At 49.7% G+C, this 18,679-nt stretch overlaps 1 protein-coding gene across 2 annotated transcripts in view; it reads left to right on the forward strand.

Moving 5' to 3' along the window:
• LOC124021440 (regulator of G-protein signaling 9-like) overlaps positions 1-18,197 on the forward strand; it is a 33,080-nt gene extending 14,883 nt beyond the window's left edge. For both annotated transcript variants that reach the window (XM_046336629.1, XM_046336630.1), the window contains exons 8-17: positions 40-121; positions 3,456-3,518; positions 10,045-10,074; positions 12,854-12,915; positions 13,214-13,327; positions 14,331-14,446; positions 15,434-15,521; positions 16,177-16,315; positions 16,867-16,949; positions 17,795-18,197. In XM_046336629.1, the coding sequence (XP_046192585.1) occupies positions 40-121; positions 3,456-3,518; positions 10,045-10,074; positions 12,854-12,915; positions 13,214-13,327; positions 14,331-14,446; positions 15,434-15,521; positions 16,177-16,315; positions 16,867-16,949; positions 17,795-17,954 (937 nt within the window). In that variant the 3' untranslated portion in view covers positions 17,955-18,197. The remainder of the gene's footprint in view (positions 1-39; positions 122-3,455; positions 3,519-10,044; positions 10,075-12,853; positions 12,916-13,213; positions 13,328-14,330; positions 14,447-15,433; positions 15,522-16,176; positions 16,316-16,866; positions 16,950-17,794) is intronic.
• Positions 18,198-18,679: the final 482 nt, after the last annotated feature.

Here is an 18,679-nt window from a genome sequence, read left to right on the forward strand (position 1 = left end):
CTGTCTGTCTGTCTGTCTGTCTGTCTGTCTGTCTGTCAGGGCTAATAAAGAGAGGAAGAAGCCAGACAGAGTGGTGTTGGACTGTCAGGAGAGAGCCTACTGGATAGTACACAGGCCACCAGTGAGTACAGACCCACCAAAGTGTTTGTGTGACAGGATATTGTTGCTGTCAGCCCATGAGCTCCATAGCGACTAGTCCCGCTCTCTCTCCATTCACCGTGACTCTGTTTCGTGATGGAATTGACTCTGACCCCTCCGTAAAGTCTGATGTGGTAGTAAACAGCTCGGAGGCCAAGTGTATCCTTTTATGTTATTTACTGTGGAACTCACTTGACTAGGGACTACAATGGGGCGTCTCTGCTAAACGGCCACATGACTAATGACAAGTTAAGTTCACGGTCATAACACTACGCAGAATACTCCAGTGATAGTTGTATCACCCGCTAGTGTTAATACGCATCACATAGGAACTATATCAGGTCACATCTTCCCTCCTCTAAGTCTGTAGACCTCAATACGATCTGAATGAGACCTCTATGAGACCTGAATGAGACCTGAATGAGACCTGAATGAGACTTGAAAGAGACCTCTATGAGACCCCTATGAGACCTGAATGAGACCACTATGATACCTGAATGAGACCTGAATGAGACCTGAATGAGACCTGAATGAGACCTCTGAGACCTGAATGAGACCAGAATTAGACCTATGAGACCTCTGAGACCTGTATGAGACTTCTATGAGACCTCTATGAGACCTCTATGAGACCTCTATGAGACCTCTATGAGACCTCTATGAGACCTGAATGAGACCTCTATGAGACCCCTATGAGACCTCTATGAGACCTCTATGAGACCTCTATGAGACCTGAATGAGACTTCTATGAGACTTCTATGAGACTTCACCCCTATGAGACCCCTATGAGACCTGAATGAGACCACTATGAGACCTGAATGAGACCTGAATGAGACCTGAATGAGACCTGAATGAGACCGGAATTAGACCGGAATTAGACCTATGAGACCTCTATGAGACTTCTATGAGACCTCTATGAGACCTCTATGAGACCTCTATGAGACCTCTATGAGACCTCTATGAGACCTCTATGAGACTTCTATGAGACCTCTGTGAGACCCCTGTGAGACCTCTGTGAGACCTCTGTGAGACCTCTGTGAGACCTCTGTGAGACCTCTGTGAGACCTCTGTGAGATCTCTGTGAGACCTTTGACACCTCTATGAGACCCCTATGAGACCCCTATGAGACCTATAAGACCTCTATGGACCTGAATGAGACCTGAATGAGACCTGAATGAGACCTCTATGAGACCTGAATGAGACCTGAATGAGACCTCTATGAGACCTGACTGAGACCTCTATGAGACCTCTATGAGACCTCTATTGACCTCTATTGACCTCTATTGACCTCTATTGACCTGAATGAGACCTCTATGAGACCTCTGAGACCTCTATGAGACCTGAATGAGACCTCTATGAGACCTCTAGGAGACCTCTAGGAGACCTCTAGGAGACCTCTAGGAGACCTCTAGGAGACCTCTATGGGACCTCTATGGGACCTCTATGGGACCTGAATGAGACCTCTATTGACCTCTATTAGACCTCTGAGACCTGAATTTGACCCCTATTGACCTCTAGGAGACCTGAATGAGACCTGAATGAGACCTCTATTGACCCCTATGAGACCTGAATGAGACCTCTATGAGACCTCTATGAGACCTCTATGAGACCTCTATGAGATACCTGAATGAGACCTGAATGAGACCTCTATGAGACCTCTATGAGACCTCTATGAGATCTCTAGGAGACCTCTAGGAGACCTCTAGGAGACCTCTAGGAGACCTCTAGGAGACCTCTAGGAGACCCTAGGAGATCCCTAGGAGATCCCTATGAGACCTCTAGGAGATCCCTATGAGACCTCTATGACACCTCTATGACACCTCTGAGACCTCTATGAGATCTGTAATGTTATTACATGACCAATAATAACAAGTTTCTCTCGTCTGTCAATGACACAATACTACGTTCCGTTTCAATAACAAAGTCATTTTTCCCCCCATCAACGGTTCCTGTTCTTTCTTTCAACATAACAGTCTCATTCTTTTCAGTCTTTCAACTTGAACTAAAGGCTGCTGGGTGGACTACCAGTTTCCTGCATAGAGATGTTGAGTGTTATTGTGTCTCTCTGTCTCCATGAGGCCGTGGTCCAGACAGAACAGCAACAGCAGCAGAGCTACAGCCTCATCCAGAACTAGAGGTCTACTGGGATCGATCCAGTCTGTATTACACACGGCTGTCAGTCAACCACTACATGAGAACTAACAGGGGTCGTGGGTCGAAACATCTTTTTTTGGGAGGGGGGGAGACATCGCCAAGGACTATGTGTGATGTAATAGAACACAGGGAAAGTGATACGAGGTGTTTTTAGGACATGGGGAAAAATCAAACCTGTTACTCAGTTCAGGTAGGCCTCCACACTGCAGTAGGAAACTAAGAGGGCTGCTTGACAACACTGAGGAAAATCAAACCTGTTACTCAGTTCAGGTAGGCCTCCACGCTGCAGCAGGAAACTAGGAGGGCTGCTTGACAACACTGAGGAAAATCAAACCTGTTACTCAGTTCAGGTAGGCCTCCACGCTGCAGCAGGAAACTAGGAGGGCTGCTTGACATCACTGAGGAAAATCAAACCTGTTACTCAGTTCAGGTAGGCCTCCACGCTGCAGCAGGAAACTAGGAGGGCTGCTTGACAACACTGAGGAAAATCAAACCTGTTACTCAGTTCAGGTAGGCCTCCACGCTGCAGCAGGAAACTAGGAGAGCTGCTTGACAACACTGAGGAAAATCCAACAAAAGGTTTACTAGGAAAAACTTCCCAAATGGACTAATTAGAGGAGCATGTTCAAGTAGCTTCCTATTGGTTCATTCTTCCCCCCTCCTCTCCCCTGTAACTATTCCCCAGGACGTTGCTGTAAATGAGAATGTGTTCTCAGTCAACTTAAGGGTTAAATAAAAAACAATTAAATACAAGTAATACAATGTTCTCATTCAAAATGAACAATGATTGAGGATGTTGGTGCCAGATCTGTTTGGAAAACATTGTTATGCTCATCCAGTTCCTTACCCAGGGGTCTGAGCTCCAGTTCCTTACCCAGGGGTCTGAGCTCCAGTTCCTTACCCAGGGGTCTGTGCTCCAGTTCCTTACCCAGGGTCTGTGCTCCAGTTCCTTACCCAGGGGTCTGTGCTCCAGTTCCTTACCCAGGGGTCTGAGCTCCAGTTCCTTACCCAGGGGTCTGTGCTCCAGTTCCTTACCCAGGGGTCTGTGCTCCAGTTCCTTACCCAGGGGTCTGTGCTCCAGTTCCTTACCCAGGGTCTGTGCTCCAGATAATATGTTGAGTTACAGCACATCATACTGACTAAACAGGTGCTTGTTGTGTCCACAGCGTCGGACACACAGTGCCATGGACTATGGTCTGGACCGCCTCATTGACCCCAATGCAGAGGAGGTAACAGGTGAGTACTGTGCTCTCTGAGACATTTCCCTTGGAAAACAGAGTGGGTCCCAAATGCACCCTGTACATTATACACTGAGTGTACAAAACATAAAGGACACCTCCTGATATTGAGTTGCCCCCCTTCCTTTGCTCTCAGAACAGCTTCAATTCGTCAGGGCATGGACTCTACAAGGTGTTGAAAGGGTTCACAGGGATGCTGGCCCATGTTGACTCTACAAGGTGTTGAAAGCGTTCCACAAGGATGCTGGCCCATGTTGACTCTACAAGGTGTTGAAAGCGTTCCACAAGGATGCTGGCCCATGTTGACTCTACAAGGTGTTGAAAGCGTTCCACAGGGAATGCTGGCCCATGTTGACTCTACAAGGTGTTGAAAGCGTTCCACAGGGATGCTGGCCCATGTTGACTCTACAAGGTGTTGAAAGCGTTCCACAGGGATGCTGGCCCATGTTGACTCTACGAGGTGTTGAAAGCGTTCCACAGGGATGCTGGCCCATGTTGACTCCAATGCTTCCCACAGTTGTGTCCAGTTGGCTGGATGTCCTTTGGGTGGTGGAACATTCTTGATACACACAGGAAACTGTTGAGGGTGAAAAACCCAGCAGCGTTGCAGTTCTTGTCACAAACCGGTGCACCTGGCACCTACTACCACACCCCGTTCAAAGTCACTAATATGTTGTCTTCTCATTCACCCTCTGAATGGCAACACAGACACAATCCATGTCTCTATCGTCTCAAGGCTTAAAATCCTCCTTTAACCAGGTCTCCTCCCCTTCATCTACACTGATTGAAGTGGATTTAACAATTGACAGGGGGGGGGGGGGGTTGTGCCCATGCAGATCGGGGATGGGGGGAGGGGTGGGGGTGTTTGAGGATACATCAGTTTCTAACACCATGAACACAGACATTCACACTGCTGACCAAATTACACAAGATTCTACTTCTGTGTTGCAGAAGTTAGATGTAATGTGCTGAAATTCTTTCCCTTGTCATATTTCAATTTGACATTTTTGTAATTTACCAGATGTTCTTATCCAGAGAGACTTACAGGCACGATTAGGGTTAAGTGCCTTGCTCAAGGGCAGATTTTCCCCCTAGTTGACTCGGGATTTGAACCAGAAACCTTTCTGTTACTGGCCCAACACTCTTAACCGATAGGCTACCTGCCACCTCATACGTCATCACCCCACCAGTCTGAGATGAAGAGATGTGGGAGAGTGGAGAGTGGAGAGTGGAGAGTGGAGAGTGGAGAGTGAGAGAGAGAGAGAGAGAGAGAGAGAGTGAAAACCACCTGCTTCTCAGAGCTCTAAGAACATTACTGAGGATTAGCAGGGAGGCTACTAGACTACAGTTCTCTCTACTAGACTACAGTTCTCTCTACTAGACTACAGTTCTCTCTACTAGACTACAGTTCTCTCGATTAGACTACAGTTCTCTCGATTAGACTACAGTTCTCTCTACTAGACTACAGTTCTCTCTAATAGACTACAGTTCTCTCGACTAGACTACAGTTCTCTCGACTAGACTACAGTTCTCTCTACTAGACTACAGTTCTCTCTACTAGACTACAGTTCTCTCTACTAGACTACAGTTCTCTCGACTAGACTACAGTTCTCTCGACTAGACTACAGTTCTCTCGACTAGACTACAGTTCTCTCGACTAGACTACAGTTCTCTCTACTAGACTACAGTTCTCTCTACTAGACTACAGTTCTCTCGACTAGACTACAGTTCTCTCGACTAGACTACAGTTCTCTCGACTAGACTACAGTTCTCTCGACTAGACTACAGTTCTCTCGACTAGACTACAGTTCTCTCTACTAGACTACAGTTCTCTCTACTAGACTACAGTTCTCTACTAGACTACAGTTCTCTCTACTAGACTACAGTTCTCTCTACTAGACTACAGTTCTCTCTACTAGACTACAGTTCTCTCTACTAGACTACAGTTCTCTCTACTAGACTACAGTTCTCTCTACTAGACTACAGTTCTCTCTACTAGACTACAGTTCTCTCTCTCTCTCTCTACTTCTCTTTTTCAACCTCTCTCTCAATTCAATTCAAGGGGCTTTATTGGCATGGGAAACATATGTTAACATTGCCAAAGCAATGTCTCTCTCTACTAGACTACAGTTCTCTCTCTCTTCTCTCTCTCTCCCTCGTCTATCTCTACTTCTCTCTCTCTCTCTCTCTCAATTATATTCAAGGGGCTTTATTGGCAGGGGAAACGTGTTAACATTGCCAAATCAAGTGAAGTAGATGATAAACAGAAGTGGAATAAACAATGAAAATGAACAGTAAACATTACACTCACAAAAGTTCCAAAATAATATAGACATTTCAAATGGCATATTATGTGCAAATTGTTAAAGTACACAAGGGAAAATAAATAAACATAAATATGGGTTGTATTTACAATGTTCTTCACTGGTTAACCTTTTCTCGTGGCAACAGGTCACAAATCTTGCTGCTGTGATGTCACACTGTGGTATTTCACCCAGTAGATATGGGAGTTTATCAAAATTGGATTTGTTTTCTAATTCTTTGTGGATCTGTGTAATCTGAGGGAAATATGTCTCTCTAATATGGTCATACATTAGGCAGGAGGTTAGGAAGTGCAGCTCAGTTTCCACCTCATTTTGTGGGCAGTGAGCACATAGCCTGTCTTCTCTTGAGAGCCATGTCTGCCTACGGCGGCCTTTCTCAATAGCAAGGCTATGCTCACTGAGTCTGTACATAGTCAAAGATTTCAACACCACAGGCCTTTTCTGGTTGGAGGGTTTTGTATTTTCTCTCTTTCTCTGCTCTTCATTTGACTGTTTGTTCTGTTGTCTCTTCCTTCAGATTCCATCACATCCTTCACCTGTTGTCGAGAGGATTGTTTACACACACACACACACACACACACACACACACACACACACACACACACACACACACACACACACACACACACACACACACACACACACACACACACACACACACACACACACACACACACACACACTTTCTGCCTTACCATGCAGATTTATCTTCGTGGTGTAGCCTGTGACTGTGGTGTATGTTGTGACTGTGGTGTATGTTGTGACTGTGGTGTATGTTGTGACTGTGGTGTAATGTGTGACTGTGGTGTAATGTGTGACTGTGGTGTATGTTGTGACTGTGGTGTATGTTGTGACTGTGGTGTAGTGTGACTGTGGTGTAGCCTGTGACTGTGGTGTAGTGTGACTGTGGTATATGTTGTGACTGTGGTATATGTTGTGACTGTGGTATATGTTGTGACTGTGGTGTAGCCTGTGACTGTGGTGTATGTTGTCTGTGACTGTGCTGTAGCCTGTGACTGTGGTGTAGCCTGTGACTGTGGTGTAGCCTGTGACTGTGGTATGTGTTGTGACTGTGGTGTAGCCTGTGACTGTGGTGTAGCCTGTGACTGTGGTGTAGCCTGTGACTGTGGTGTAGCCTGTGACTGTGGTGTAGCCTGTGACTGTGGTATATGTTGTGACTGTGGTGTAGTGTGACTGGTGTAGTGTGACTGTGGTGTAGCCTGTGACTGTGGTGTAGCCTGTGACTGTGGTGTAGCCTGTGACTGTGGTGTAGCCTGTGACTGTGGTATGTGTTGTGACTGTGGTGTAGCCTGTGACTGTGGTGTAGCCTGTGACTGTGGTGTAGCCTGTGACTGTGGTGTAGTCTGTGACTGTGGTATATGTTGTGACTGTGGTGTAGTGTGACTGTGGTGTAGTGTGACTGTGGTGTAGCCTGTGACTGTGGTGTAGCCTGTGACTGTGGTGTAGCCTGTGACTGTGGTGTAGCCTGTGACTGTGGTATAGTCTGTGACTGTGGTATATGTTGTGACTGTGGTGTAGCCTGTGACTGTGGTGTAGCCTGTGACTGTGGTGTAGCCTGTGACTGTGGTATGTGTTGTGACTGTGGTGTAGCCTGTGACTGTGGTGTAGCCTGTGACTGTGGTGTAGCCTGTGACTGTGGTGTAGCCTGTGACTGTGGTGTAGCCTGTGACTGTGGTGTAGCCTGTGACTGTGGTGTAGTCTGTGACTGTGGTATATGTTGTGACTGTGGTGTATGTTGTCTGTGACTGTGGTGTATGTTGTCTGTGACTGTGCTGTAGCCTGTGACTGTGGTGTAGCCTGTGACTGTGGTATGTGTTGTGACTGTGGTGTAGCCTGTGACTGTGGTGTAGCCTGTGACTGTGGTGTAGTCTGTGACTGTGGTATATGTTGTGACTGTGGTGTAGCCTGTGACTGTGGTGTATGTTGTCTGTGACTGTGCTGTAGCCTGTGACTGTGGTGTAGCCTGTGACTGTGGTATGTGTTGTGACTGTGGTGTAGCCTGTGACTGTGGTGTAGCCTGTGACTGTGGTGTAGTCTGTGACTGTGGTATATGTTGTGACTGTGGTGTAGCCTGTGACTGTGGTGTAGTGTGACTGTGGTGTAGTGTGACTGTGGTGTATGTTGTGACTGTGGTGTAGCCTGTGACTGTGGTGTATGTTGTCTGTGACTGTGCTGTAGCCTGTGACTGTGGTGTAGCCTGTGACTGTGGTATGTGTTGTGACTGTGGTGTAGCCTGTGACTGTGGTGTAGCCTGTGACTGTGGTGTAGTCTGTGACTGCTGTAGCCTGTGACTGTGGTGTAGCCTGTGACTGTGGTGTAGTCTGTGACTGCTGTAGCCTGTGACTGTGGTGTAGTGTGACTGTGGTGTAGTGTGACTGTGGTGTATGTTGTGACTGTGGTGTAGCCTGTGACTGTGGTGTATGTTGTCTGTGACTGTGCTGTAGCCTGTGACTGTGGTGTAGCCTGTGACTGTGGTGTAGCCTGTGACTGTGGTGTAGCCTGTGACTGTGGTGTAGCCTGTGACTGTGGTGTAGCCTGTGACTGCTGTAGCCTGTGACTGTGGTGTAGCCTGTGACTGTGGTGTAGTCTGTGACTGCTGTAGCCTGTGACTGTGGTGTAGCCTGTGACTGTGCTGTAGCCTGTGACTGTGGTGTAGCCTGTGACTGTGCTGTAGCCTGTGACTGTGGTGTAGCCTGTGACTGTGGTATAGTCTGTGACTGTGGTATATGTTGTGACTGTGGTGTAGCCTGTGACTGTGGTGTAGCCTGTGACTGTGGTGTAGCCTGTGACTGTGGTGTAGCCTGTGACTGTGGTATGTGTTGTGACTGTGGTGTAGCCTGTGACTGTGGTGTAGCCTGTGACTGTGGTGTAGCCTGTGACTGTGGTGTAGCCTGTGACTGTGGTGTAGCCTGTGACTGTGGTGTAGCCTGTGACTGTGGTGTAGTCTGTGACTGTGGTATATGTTGTGACTGTGGTGTATGTTGTCTGTGACTGTGGTGTATGTTGTCTGTGACTGTGCTGTAGCCTGTGACTGTGGTGTAGCCTGTGACTGTGGTATGTGTTGTGACTGTGGTGTAGCCTGTGACTGTGGTGTAGCCTGTGACTGTGGTGTAGTCTGTGACTGTGGTATATGTTGTGACTGTGGTGTAGCCTGTGACTGTGGTGTATGTTGTCTGACTGTGCTGTAGCCTGTGACTGTGGTGTAGCCTGTGACTGTGGTATGTGTTGTGACTGTGGTGTAGCCTGTGACTGTGGTGTAGCCTGTGACTGTGGTGTAGTCTGTGACTGTGGTATATGTTGTGACTGTGGTGTAGCCTGTGACTGTGGTGTAGTGTGACTGTGGTGTAGTGTGACTGTGGTGTATGTTGTGACTGTGGTGTAGCCTGTGACTGTGGTGTATGTTGTCTGTGACTGTGCTGTAGCCTGTGACTGTGGTGTAGCCTGTGACTGTGGTATGTGTTGTGACTGTGGTGTAGCCTGTGACTGTGGTGTAGCCTGTGACTGTGGTGTAGTCTGTGACTGCTGTAGCCTGTGACTGTGGTGTAGCCTGTGACTGTGGTGTAGTCTGTGACTGCTGTAGCCTGTGACTGTGGTGTAGTGTGACTGTGGTGTAGTGTGACTGTGGTGTATGTTGTGACTGTGGTGTAGCCTGTGACTGTGGTGTATGTTGTCTGTGACTGTGCTGTAGCCTGTGACTGTGGTGTAGCCTGTGACTGTGGTGTAGCCTGTGACTGTGGTGTAGCCTGTGACTGTGGTGTAGCCTGTGACTGTGGTGTAGCCTGTGACTGCTGTAGCCTGTGACTGTGGTGTAGCCTGTGACTGTGGTGTAGTCTGTGACTGCTGTAGCCTGTGACTGTGGTGTAGCCTGTGACTGTGCTGTAGCCTGTGACTGTGGTGTAGCCTGTGACTGTGCTGTAGCCTGTGAGAGTGCTGTAGCCTGCCTTCGAGAGGGATTGTGTGTGTGAGAGTGCTGTAGCCTGCCTTCGAGAGGGATTGAGTGTGTGAGAGTGCTGTAGCCTGCCTTCGAGAGGGATTGTGTGTGTGAGAGTGCTGTAGCCTGCCTTCGAGAGGGATTGTGTGTGTGAGAGTGCGTTAGTTGTGACTCTAGATAGCAGTGGAACAGAAGAGCTCTGCCTGTAATAACACGCTGTTCTTCTCCCCTGGGTTTTCAGGTGTTGACCTTCGACGTGGTCAGGAGAACCGTAAGACATCAGACATAATTCTGCACTGGAATACCTGAATAACCCAATGCACTCACGTTTATGTGCTGGTGTAGAAAATAGATTAAGTACAGAAATTACAGACATATCATGTATCTCCCCTTCCTCTCCTCTCCCCTTCCTATCCTTCCTCCTCTCCCCTTCCTCTCCTCTCCCCTTCCTATCCTTCCTCCTCTCCCCTTCCTATCCTTCCTCCTCTCCCCTTCCTCTCCTCTCCCCTTCCTATCCTTCCTCCTCTCCCCTTCCTGTCCTCTCCCCTTCCTATCCTTCCTCCTCTCCCCTTCCTGTCCTCTCCCCTTCCTATCCTTCCTCCTCTCCCCTTCCTATCCTTCCTCCTCTCCCCTTCCTATCCTCTCCCCTTCCTATCCTTCCTCCTCTCCCCTTCCTCTCCTCTCCCCTTCCTATCCTCTCCCCTTCCTCTCCTCTCCCCTTCCTATCCTTCCTCCTCTCCCCTTCCTATCCTCTCCCCTTCCTATCCTTCCTCCCTCCCCTTCCTCTCCTCTCCCCTTCCTCTCCTCTCCCCTTCCTATCCTTCCTCCTCTCCCCTTCCTATCCTCTCCCCTTCCTCTCCTCTCCCCTTCCTATCCTTCCTCCTCTCCCCTTCCTATCCTTCCTCCTCTCCCCTTCCTCTCCTCTCCCCCTATCCTTCCTCCTCTCCCCTTCCTCTCCTCTCCCCTTCCTATCCTTCCTCCTCTCCCCTTCCTCTCCTCTCCCCTTCCTATCCTTCCTCCTCTCCCCTTCCTCTCCTCTCCCCTTCCTATCCTTCCTCCTCTCCCCTTCCTCTCCTCTCCCCTTCCTATCCTTCCTCCTCTCCCCTTCCTATCCTTCCTCCTCTCCCCTTCCTCTCCTCTCCCCTTCCTATCCTTCCTCCTCTCCCTTCCTATCCTTCCTCCTCTCCCCTTCCTATCCTTCCTCCTCTCCCCTTCCTCTCCTCTCCCCTTCCTATCCTTCCTCCTCTCCCCTTCCTATCCTTCCTCCTCTCCCCTTCCTATCCTTCCTCCTCTCCCCTTCCTCTCCTTCCTCCTCTCCCCTTCCTCTCCTCTCCCCCTTCCTATCCTTCCTCCTCTCCCCTTCCTCTCCTATCCCCTTCCTATCCTTCCTCCTCTCCCCTTCCTCTCCTCTCCCCTTCCTATCCTTCCTCCTCTCCCCTTCCTCTCCTCCTTCCTATCCTTCCTCCTCTCCCCTTCCTATCCTTCCTCCTCTCCCCTTCCTCTCCTCTCCCCTTCCTATCCTTCCTCCTCTCCCCTTCCTATCCTTCCTCCTCTCCCCTTCCTATCCTTCCTCCTCTCCCCTTCCTCTCCTCTCCCCTTCCTATCCTTCCTCCCTCCCCTTCCTCTCCTCTCCCCTTCCTATCCTTCCTCCTCTCCCCTTCCTCTCCTCTCCCCTTCCTATCCTTCCTCCTCTCCCCTTCCTCTCCTCTCCCCTTCCTATCCTTCCTCCTCTCCCCTTCCTCTCCTTTTCCTATCCTTCCTCCTCTCCCCTTCCTCTCCTCTCCCCTTCCTATCCTTCCTCCTCTCCCCTTCCTCTCCTCTCCCCTTCCTATCCTTCCTCCTCTCCCCTTCCTCTCTTCTCTCCTCTTTCCTTCTCTCATTTCTCCCCTTCTTCTCCTCTCCTCCTCCTCCTTATTTCCACCTCTCCTCCTTATTTATCCCCCTCTATCCTCTCCTCTCCTCCTTATTTATCCCCCTCTATCCTCTCCTCTCCTCCTTATTTATCCCCCTCTATCCTCTCCTGTCCCCCTTATTTATCCCCCTCTATCCTCTCCTCCTCCTTATTTATCCCCCTCTATCCTCTCCTCCTCCTTATTTATCCCCCTCTATCCTCTCCTCCTCCTCCTCCTTATTTATCCCCCTCTATCCTCTCCTCTCCTCCTCCTCCTTATTTATCCCCCTCTATCCTCTCCTCTCCTCCTTATTTATCCCCCTCTATCCTCTCCTCTCCTCCTTATTTATCCCCCTCTATCCTCTCCTCCTCCTTATTTATCCCCCTCTATCCTCTCCTCTCCTCCTCCTTATTTATCCCCCTCTATCCTCTCCTCCTTATTTATCCCCTCTATCCTCTCCTCCTCCTTATTTATCCCCCTCTATCCTCTCCTCCTCCTTATTTATCCCCCTCTATCCTCTCCTCTCCTCCTCCTTATTTATCCCCCTCTATCCTCTCCTCCTTATTTATCCCCCTCTATCCTCTCCTCCTCCTTATTTATCCCCCTCTATCCTCTCCTCCTCCTTATTTATCCCCCTCTATCCTCTCCTCCTCCTTATTTATCCCCCTCTATCCTCTCCTATCCTCCTGATTTATCCCCCTCTATCCTCTCCTCTCTCCCCCTTATTTATCCCCCTCTATCCTCTCCTCCTCCTTGTTTATCCCCCTCTATCCTCTCCCTCCTCCTTAATCCCCCTCTATCCTCTCCTCCTCCTTATTTATCCCCCTCTATCCTCTCCTCTCCTCCTCCTTATTTACCCCCTCTATCCTCTCCCCCTTATTTATCCCCCTCTATCCTCTCCTCTCTCCTCCCCTTTATTTATCCCCCTCTGTCCTCTCCCCCCCCTTATTTATCCCCCTCTATCCTCTCCTCTCTCCTTCTCCTTATTTATCCCCCTCTATCCTCTCCTCCCCCTCCTTATTTATCCCCCTCTATCCTCTCCTCACCCTCCTTATTTATCCCCCTCTATCCTCTCCTCCTCCTTATTTATCCCCCTCTATCCTCTCCTCCTCCTCCTTATTTATCCCCCTCTATCCTCTCCTCTCTCCTGCTCCCCAGAACATTTTCCTTACACAAGCCCTAATGAGGTCAGCTGTCAAATCGTCTGTGTCCCTCACAGCGTAAGTCCTTCTCAAGTCCTTCACACATTCATTGATTGATTGATAGGTTGTGTTTGTGTGTGGTCATTTGATGAATTGATTGACTGATTGATTGATTGATTGATTGATTGACTGACTGATTGACTGACTGACTGAGACCAGCAACATGTTCAGAAATGTAAAACCCGTCCAAAATAAACCCCAACGTTACAATATAACGAGAGAAGTTATTTTATTGTATATTGTATATATGATTATTTTTGGGATGACAACGTATGATGAAGATTCACAACGTTTATGTCCCCTCTGTTCTCCTCAGCTTTGTCAAGTTTGTGACAACCCACCACAATCACGACCCGTTCCTGACAACCCCTGTCCCCAGCAACCCCTGGATAACGGACAGTGATGAGTTCTGGCAACTCAACTCAAGAAGGTAATTTCTGGCAACTGAACTCAGGTGCACAGTTTTGTTCCGGATCAGTAGAAATACACGATTCTACTGATCAAAGTCTTGATTGAAGATCATGATGATTTAATTAGAATCTCTCCCCCCTCTCTCTCTCTCCCCCTCTCTCTCTCCCCCCTCTCTCTCCTCCCCCTCTCTTTCTCTCCCCCTCTCTCTCTCCTCCCCCTCTCTTTCTCTCCCCCTCTCTCTCTCCTCCCCCTCTCTCCCCCCCCCTCTCTTTCTCTCCCCCTCTCTCTCTCCTCCCCCTCTCTCCCCCTCTCTCACCTCTCCCTCTCCTCCCCCTCTCTCTTTCTCTCTCCTCACCTCCCCTCTCTTTCTCTCCCCCTCTCACCTCTCCCCCTCTCTTTCTCCCCCCCCCTCTCTCACCTCTCCCTCTCCTCTCTCTTTCTCCCCCTCTCTCACCTCTCCCTCTCCTCCCCTCTCTCTTTCTCCCCCCCTCTCTCTCCCTCCCCCTCTCTCTCTCTCCCTCCCCCTCTCTTTCTCCCCCTCTCTCACCTCTCCCTCTCCTCCCCTCTCTTTCTCTCTCTCCTCCCCCCCCTCTCTCTCCTCCCCCTCTCTCTCTCTCCTCCCCCTCTCTTTCTCCCCCTCTCTCACCTCTCCCTCTCCTCCCCCTATCTTTCTCCCCCTCTCTCACCTCTCCCTCTCCTCCCCTCTCTCTTTCTCTCTCTCCTCACCTCCCCCACCTCTCCCTCTCCTCCCCTCTCTCTTTCTCTCTCCTCACCTCCTCTCTCTCTCTCTCCCCCCTCTCTTTCTCCCCCCTCTCTCTCACCCTCTCCTCCCTCTCTCTTTCTCTTTCTCTCTCCTCACCTCCCCTCTCTCTCTCTCCTCCCCTCTCTGTCTATCCTCCCCTCTCCCTCCTCTCTCTTTCTCTCTCCTCCCCTCTCGCTCTCTCCTCCCCCTCTCCCCCCTCTCTCGGCCCCCCTCTCTCTCTCGGCCCCCTCTCCCCTCTCTCTGCCCCCCTCTTCATCAGTGTGGACATCCCCACTAAGTTGAGTGTGGAGCGTTGGGTCTTGAGCTTCTGGGAGCTGATCAGTGACCCACGAGGCAGAGTCGACTTCAAGCTCTTCCTCAAGAAGGAGCACAGTGGTCAGTACACACACAAGCCCTAATGAGGTCAGAGGTCAAATCGCTCCCGAGTGGCAGAGCGGTCTAAGGCACTGCATCTCAGTGCGAAAGGCGGCGCTACAGACCCTGGTCCAATCCTGGGCTGTATCACTACCGGCCGTGATCGGGAGTTGGGCGGCGCACAATTGGCCCAGGGTTTGGCCGGGTTAGGGCGTTTGGCCGGGGTAGGGTTTGGCGGGGGTAGGGTTTGGCCGGGTTAGGGTTTGAAAGGGTTAGGGTTTGAAAGGGTTAGGGTTTGAAAGGGTTAGGGTTTGAAAGGGTTAGGGTTTGAAAGGGTTAGGGTTTGAAAGGGTTAGGGTTTGGCCGGGTTAGGGTTTGGCCGTCATTGTAAATAAGAATGTGTTCTTAACTGACTTGCCTTGTTAAATAAAGCTTCAATATTTATTTTTTTAAACGCAGTTTCCTCAATTTGTTTTTCCTTGATTCCTTGTGTCCTATTTCCTTGCCTCCTCAAAGCATTAATAGCTCCTCCAACAGAGGACGCAAGGGAGGAAAGGTTCATCCCAAATGGAACCCTATGTAGTGCACTAGGGAATAGGGAGCCATTTCATTTAGGAAGCACCCTATGTAGTGCACTAGGGAATAGGGAGCCTACGGTTTACCTTGCATGCTATGCAGCTCAAGTGTGTGTGTGTGTGTGTGTGTGTGTGTGTGTGTGTGTGTGTGTGTGTGTGTGTGTGTGTGTGTGTGTGTGTGTGTGTGTGTGTGTGTGTGTGTGTGTGTGTGTGTGTGTGTGTGTGTGTGTGTGTGTGTGTGTGTGTGTGTGTGTGTGTGTGTGTGTGTGGTGTGTGTGTGTGTGTGTATCTATGTGTGCGTGTGTGCGTGTATCTATGTGTGTGTGTATCTATGTGCGTGTGTATCTATGTGTGTGTGTGTGTGTGTGTGTGTATCTATGTGTGTGTGTATCTATGTGCGTGTGTGTGTATCTATCTATGTGTGTGCGTGCAGCGGAGAACATGGCGTTCTACGAGGCAGCTGAGGAGATGAGGTGGGGAGCAGCGTCTGCCATACCAGAGAAATCCCAGTTCATCTTCAAGTGAGTTACACTGGAGAATGTGTGAGACAGAGAGAACCTTAACCTCTGTGTGTGAGACAGAGAGAACCTTAACCTCTGTGTGTGAGACAGAGAGAACCTTAACCTCTGTGTGTGAGACAGAGAGAACCTTAACCTGTGTGTGTGACAGAGAGAACCTTAACCTCAGTGTGTGAGACAGAGAGAACCTTAACCTCAGTGTGTGAGACAGAGAGAACCTTAACCTGTGTGTGTGACAGAGAGAACCTTAACCTCAGTGTGTGTGACAGAGAGAACCTTAACCTCTGTGTGTGTGTGTGTCTATGTGTGTGCGGGTGTCTATGTGTGTGCGGGTGTCTATGTGTGTGCGGGTGTCTATGTGTGTGCGGGTGTCTATGTGTGTGCGGGTGCCTCTGTGTGCCTCTGTGTGCCTCTGTGTGCCTCTGTGTGCCTCTGTGTGCCTCTGTGTGCCTCTGTGTGCCTCTGTGTGCCTCTGTGTGCCTCTGTGTGCCTCTGTGCGTGTGTCTGTCTCTGTGTGTCTGTGTGTGTGTGTGTGTGTGTGTGTGTGTGTGTGTGTGTGTGTGTGTGTGTGTGTGTGTGTGTGTGTGTGTGTGTGTGTGTGTGTGTGTGTGTGTGTGTGTGTGTGTGTGTGTGTGTGTGTGTGTGTGTGTGTGTGTAGCACCTTCCTGAAGCCTGGAGCTCCTCGATGGATCAACATCGATGGTCGTACCATGGGGCTGACAGTGAAGGGTCTGGTTGTTCCTCACCGCTACGTGCTGGACGCTGCCCAGACACACATCTTCCTGCTCATGAAGAAGGTGTGTGTGTAGAGTTAGTCCCCCCTAACAGAGGGGTCAGGCTTATTCGTCACACCAGTTCCTCTGTAACACAACTAAACACACAGTACACCGAGCAGGATAATATGAAGTTATGTGTCGTGACGCACGTCCGTTTCAGACCGTCAGAATGAGGAATTGTCTCTAAAGTTTGTAACTAAGAAGTATTTGTGTGCCGGGTTCCAAAGGAAATATCTTGCAGAGGTTCTGCAGATAAAATACATTAAAACTACAGGGTTTTATAACGTCCCCTCCTCTGTCCCAGGATACGTTCTACCGGTCCATAAAGACATGTTTTACAATGTCCCCTCCTCTGTCTCTGTCCCAGGATACCTTCTACCGGTCCATAAAGACATGTTTTATAATGTCCCCTCCTCGGTCTCTGTCCCAGGATACCTTCTACCGGTCCATAAAGACATGTTTTATAATGTCCCCTCCTCTGTCTCTGTCCCAGGATACCTTCTACCGGTACCTCAAGTCTCTGGTCCATAAAGACATGTTTTATAATGTCCCCTCCTCTGTCTCTGTCCCAGGATACGTTCTACCGGTACCTGAAGTCTCCGGTCCATAAAGACATGCAGAAGAGGGCTCTGGTCCCGGCGCCCCACGTCTTCACGTAAGACTGCAGGATATTCTGCACCTCCACCATATCATTGTTTATTGGACTGAAACATTCACCTGTCTACCAAGCCGTCTCCACCAAGCCGTCTCCACCAAGCCGTCTCCAGTTTATAGAGCTGGTGTCATGTGTTGTTGTTGCATCACTCTCCTTTTACAAGAGACAGTCAGCTGGTCTTGGGGGGGATCATGGAAATTAAACAACAGCAGTGGTCTTGATGTGCAATATGAGTCTGATCATCTACTCACCTCTTTTCTCCCCCTCTCCTTCCTCCTCTCTCACCACCCCTTCCCCTTCCCTGTCTCTCTCTTCCCCCTCTGTCTCTCTCTCCCCCCTCTGTCTCTCTCTCCCCCTCTGTCTCCTCTCCCCCTCTGTCTCTCTCTCCCCCCTCTGTCTCTCTCTCCCCCTCTGTCTCTCTCTCCCCCTCTGTCTCTCTCTTCCCCCTCTGTCTCTCTCTTCCCCCTCTGTCTCTCTCTTCCCCCTCTGTCTCTCTCTTCCCCCTCTGTCTCTCTCTTCCCCCTCTGTCTCTCTCTTCCCCCTGTCTCTCTCTTCCCCCTCTGTCTCTCTCTTCCCCCTGTCTCTCTCTTCCCCCTGTCTCTCTCTCTCCCCTCTGTGTCTCTCTCTCTCCCCTCTGTGTCTCTCTCTCTCCCCTCTGTGTCTCTCTCTCTCTCCCCTCTGTCTCTCTCTTCCCCCTCTGTCTCTCTCTTCCCCCTCTCGGTCTCTCTCTTCCCCCTCTCTCTCTCTTCCCCCTCTCTGTCTCTCTTCCCCCCCCTCTGTCTCTCTCTCCCCTCTCTGTCTCTCTCTCACCCCTTCTCTTTCTCTTCCCTCTCCCTCCTCTCCAGTGATGCCCAGTTGGAGGCCAATGTGAGGAATCGTAACCCAGGCATCAGCCCCATCCTGCAGTGGCAGCAGGAGGAGGAGGAGAAGGCAGCAGCAGCTGTTGCTGCCAGGCCCATTGACGTCAAAGCCATGGTGGCCACCAACAAGCTGGACAGGAAGTAGAGAGAGCCCAGGGCATCATGGGAAATGGAGTTTAATATACATGCGGTTGTTCATCTAATATATATTTGGTTTCCATGGAGATGGTGTTACATAGGAGTACTTTATGTCCTAAATATTGGACTTATTAGCTACTGTTTTAATGGAGATATTGGTATTTTATAGAATCATTTATGTCCTCGACCACTGATGTCAAGCCAGTACGGATTGGTTGAATGAGGGAAATAAACTACTGTCTGTCGAGTACCTGTGTTGTGTTAAGGCCATTTACTGAACTGAGAATGAATCTGCTGATGATTAAAATCTACTTCAGTTCAGATGGACAGAGAACAGGGACTGTCTGTAGGGGCCCTCTGCTACACAACACACTACTACACAACACACAGAGAACAGGGACTGTCTGTCGGGGCCCTCTACTACACAACACACTACTACACAACACACAGAGAACAGAGACTGTCTGTAGGGGCCCTCTGCTACACAACACACTACTACACAACATACTACTACACAACACACAGAGAACAGGGACTGTCTGTAGGGGCCCTCTGCTACACAACATACTACTACACAACACACAGAGAACAGGGACTGTCTGTCGGGGCCCTCTACTACACAACACACTACTACACAACACACAGAGAACAGAGACTGTCTGTAGGGGCCCTCTGCTACACAACACACTACTACACAACATACTACTACACAACACACAGAGAACAGGGACT

The sequence above is a fragment of the Oncorhynchus gorbuscha genome, unplaced genomic scaffold, assembly GCF_021184085.1.
Source record: "Oncorhynchus gorbuscha isolate QuinsamMale2020 ecotype Even-year unplaced genomic scaffold, OgorEven_v1.0 Un_scaffold_1115, whole genome shotgun sequence".
In the NCBI taxonomy this organism is placed as follows: Eukaryota; Metazoa; Chordata; class Actinopteri; order Salmoniformes; family Salmonidae; genus Oncorhynchus; species Oncorhynchus gorbuscha.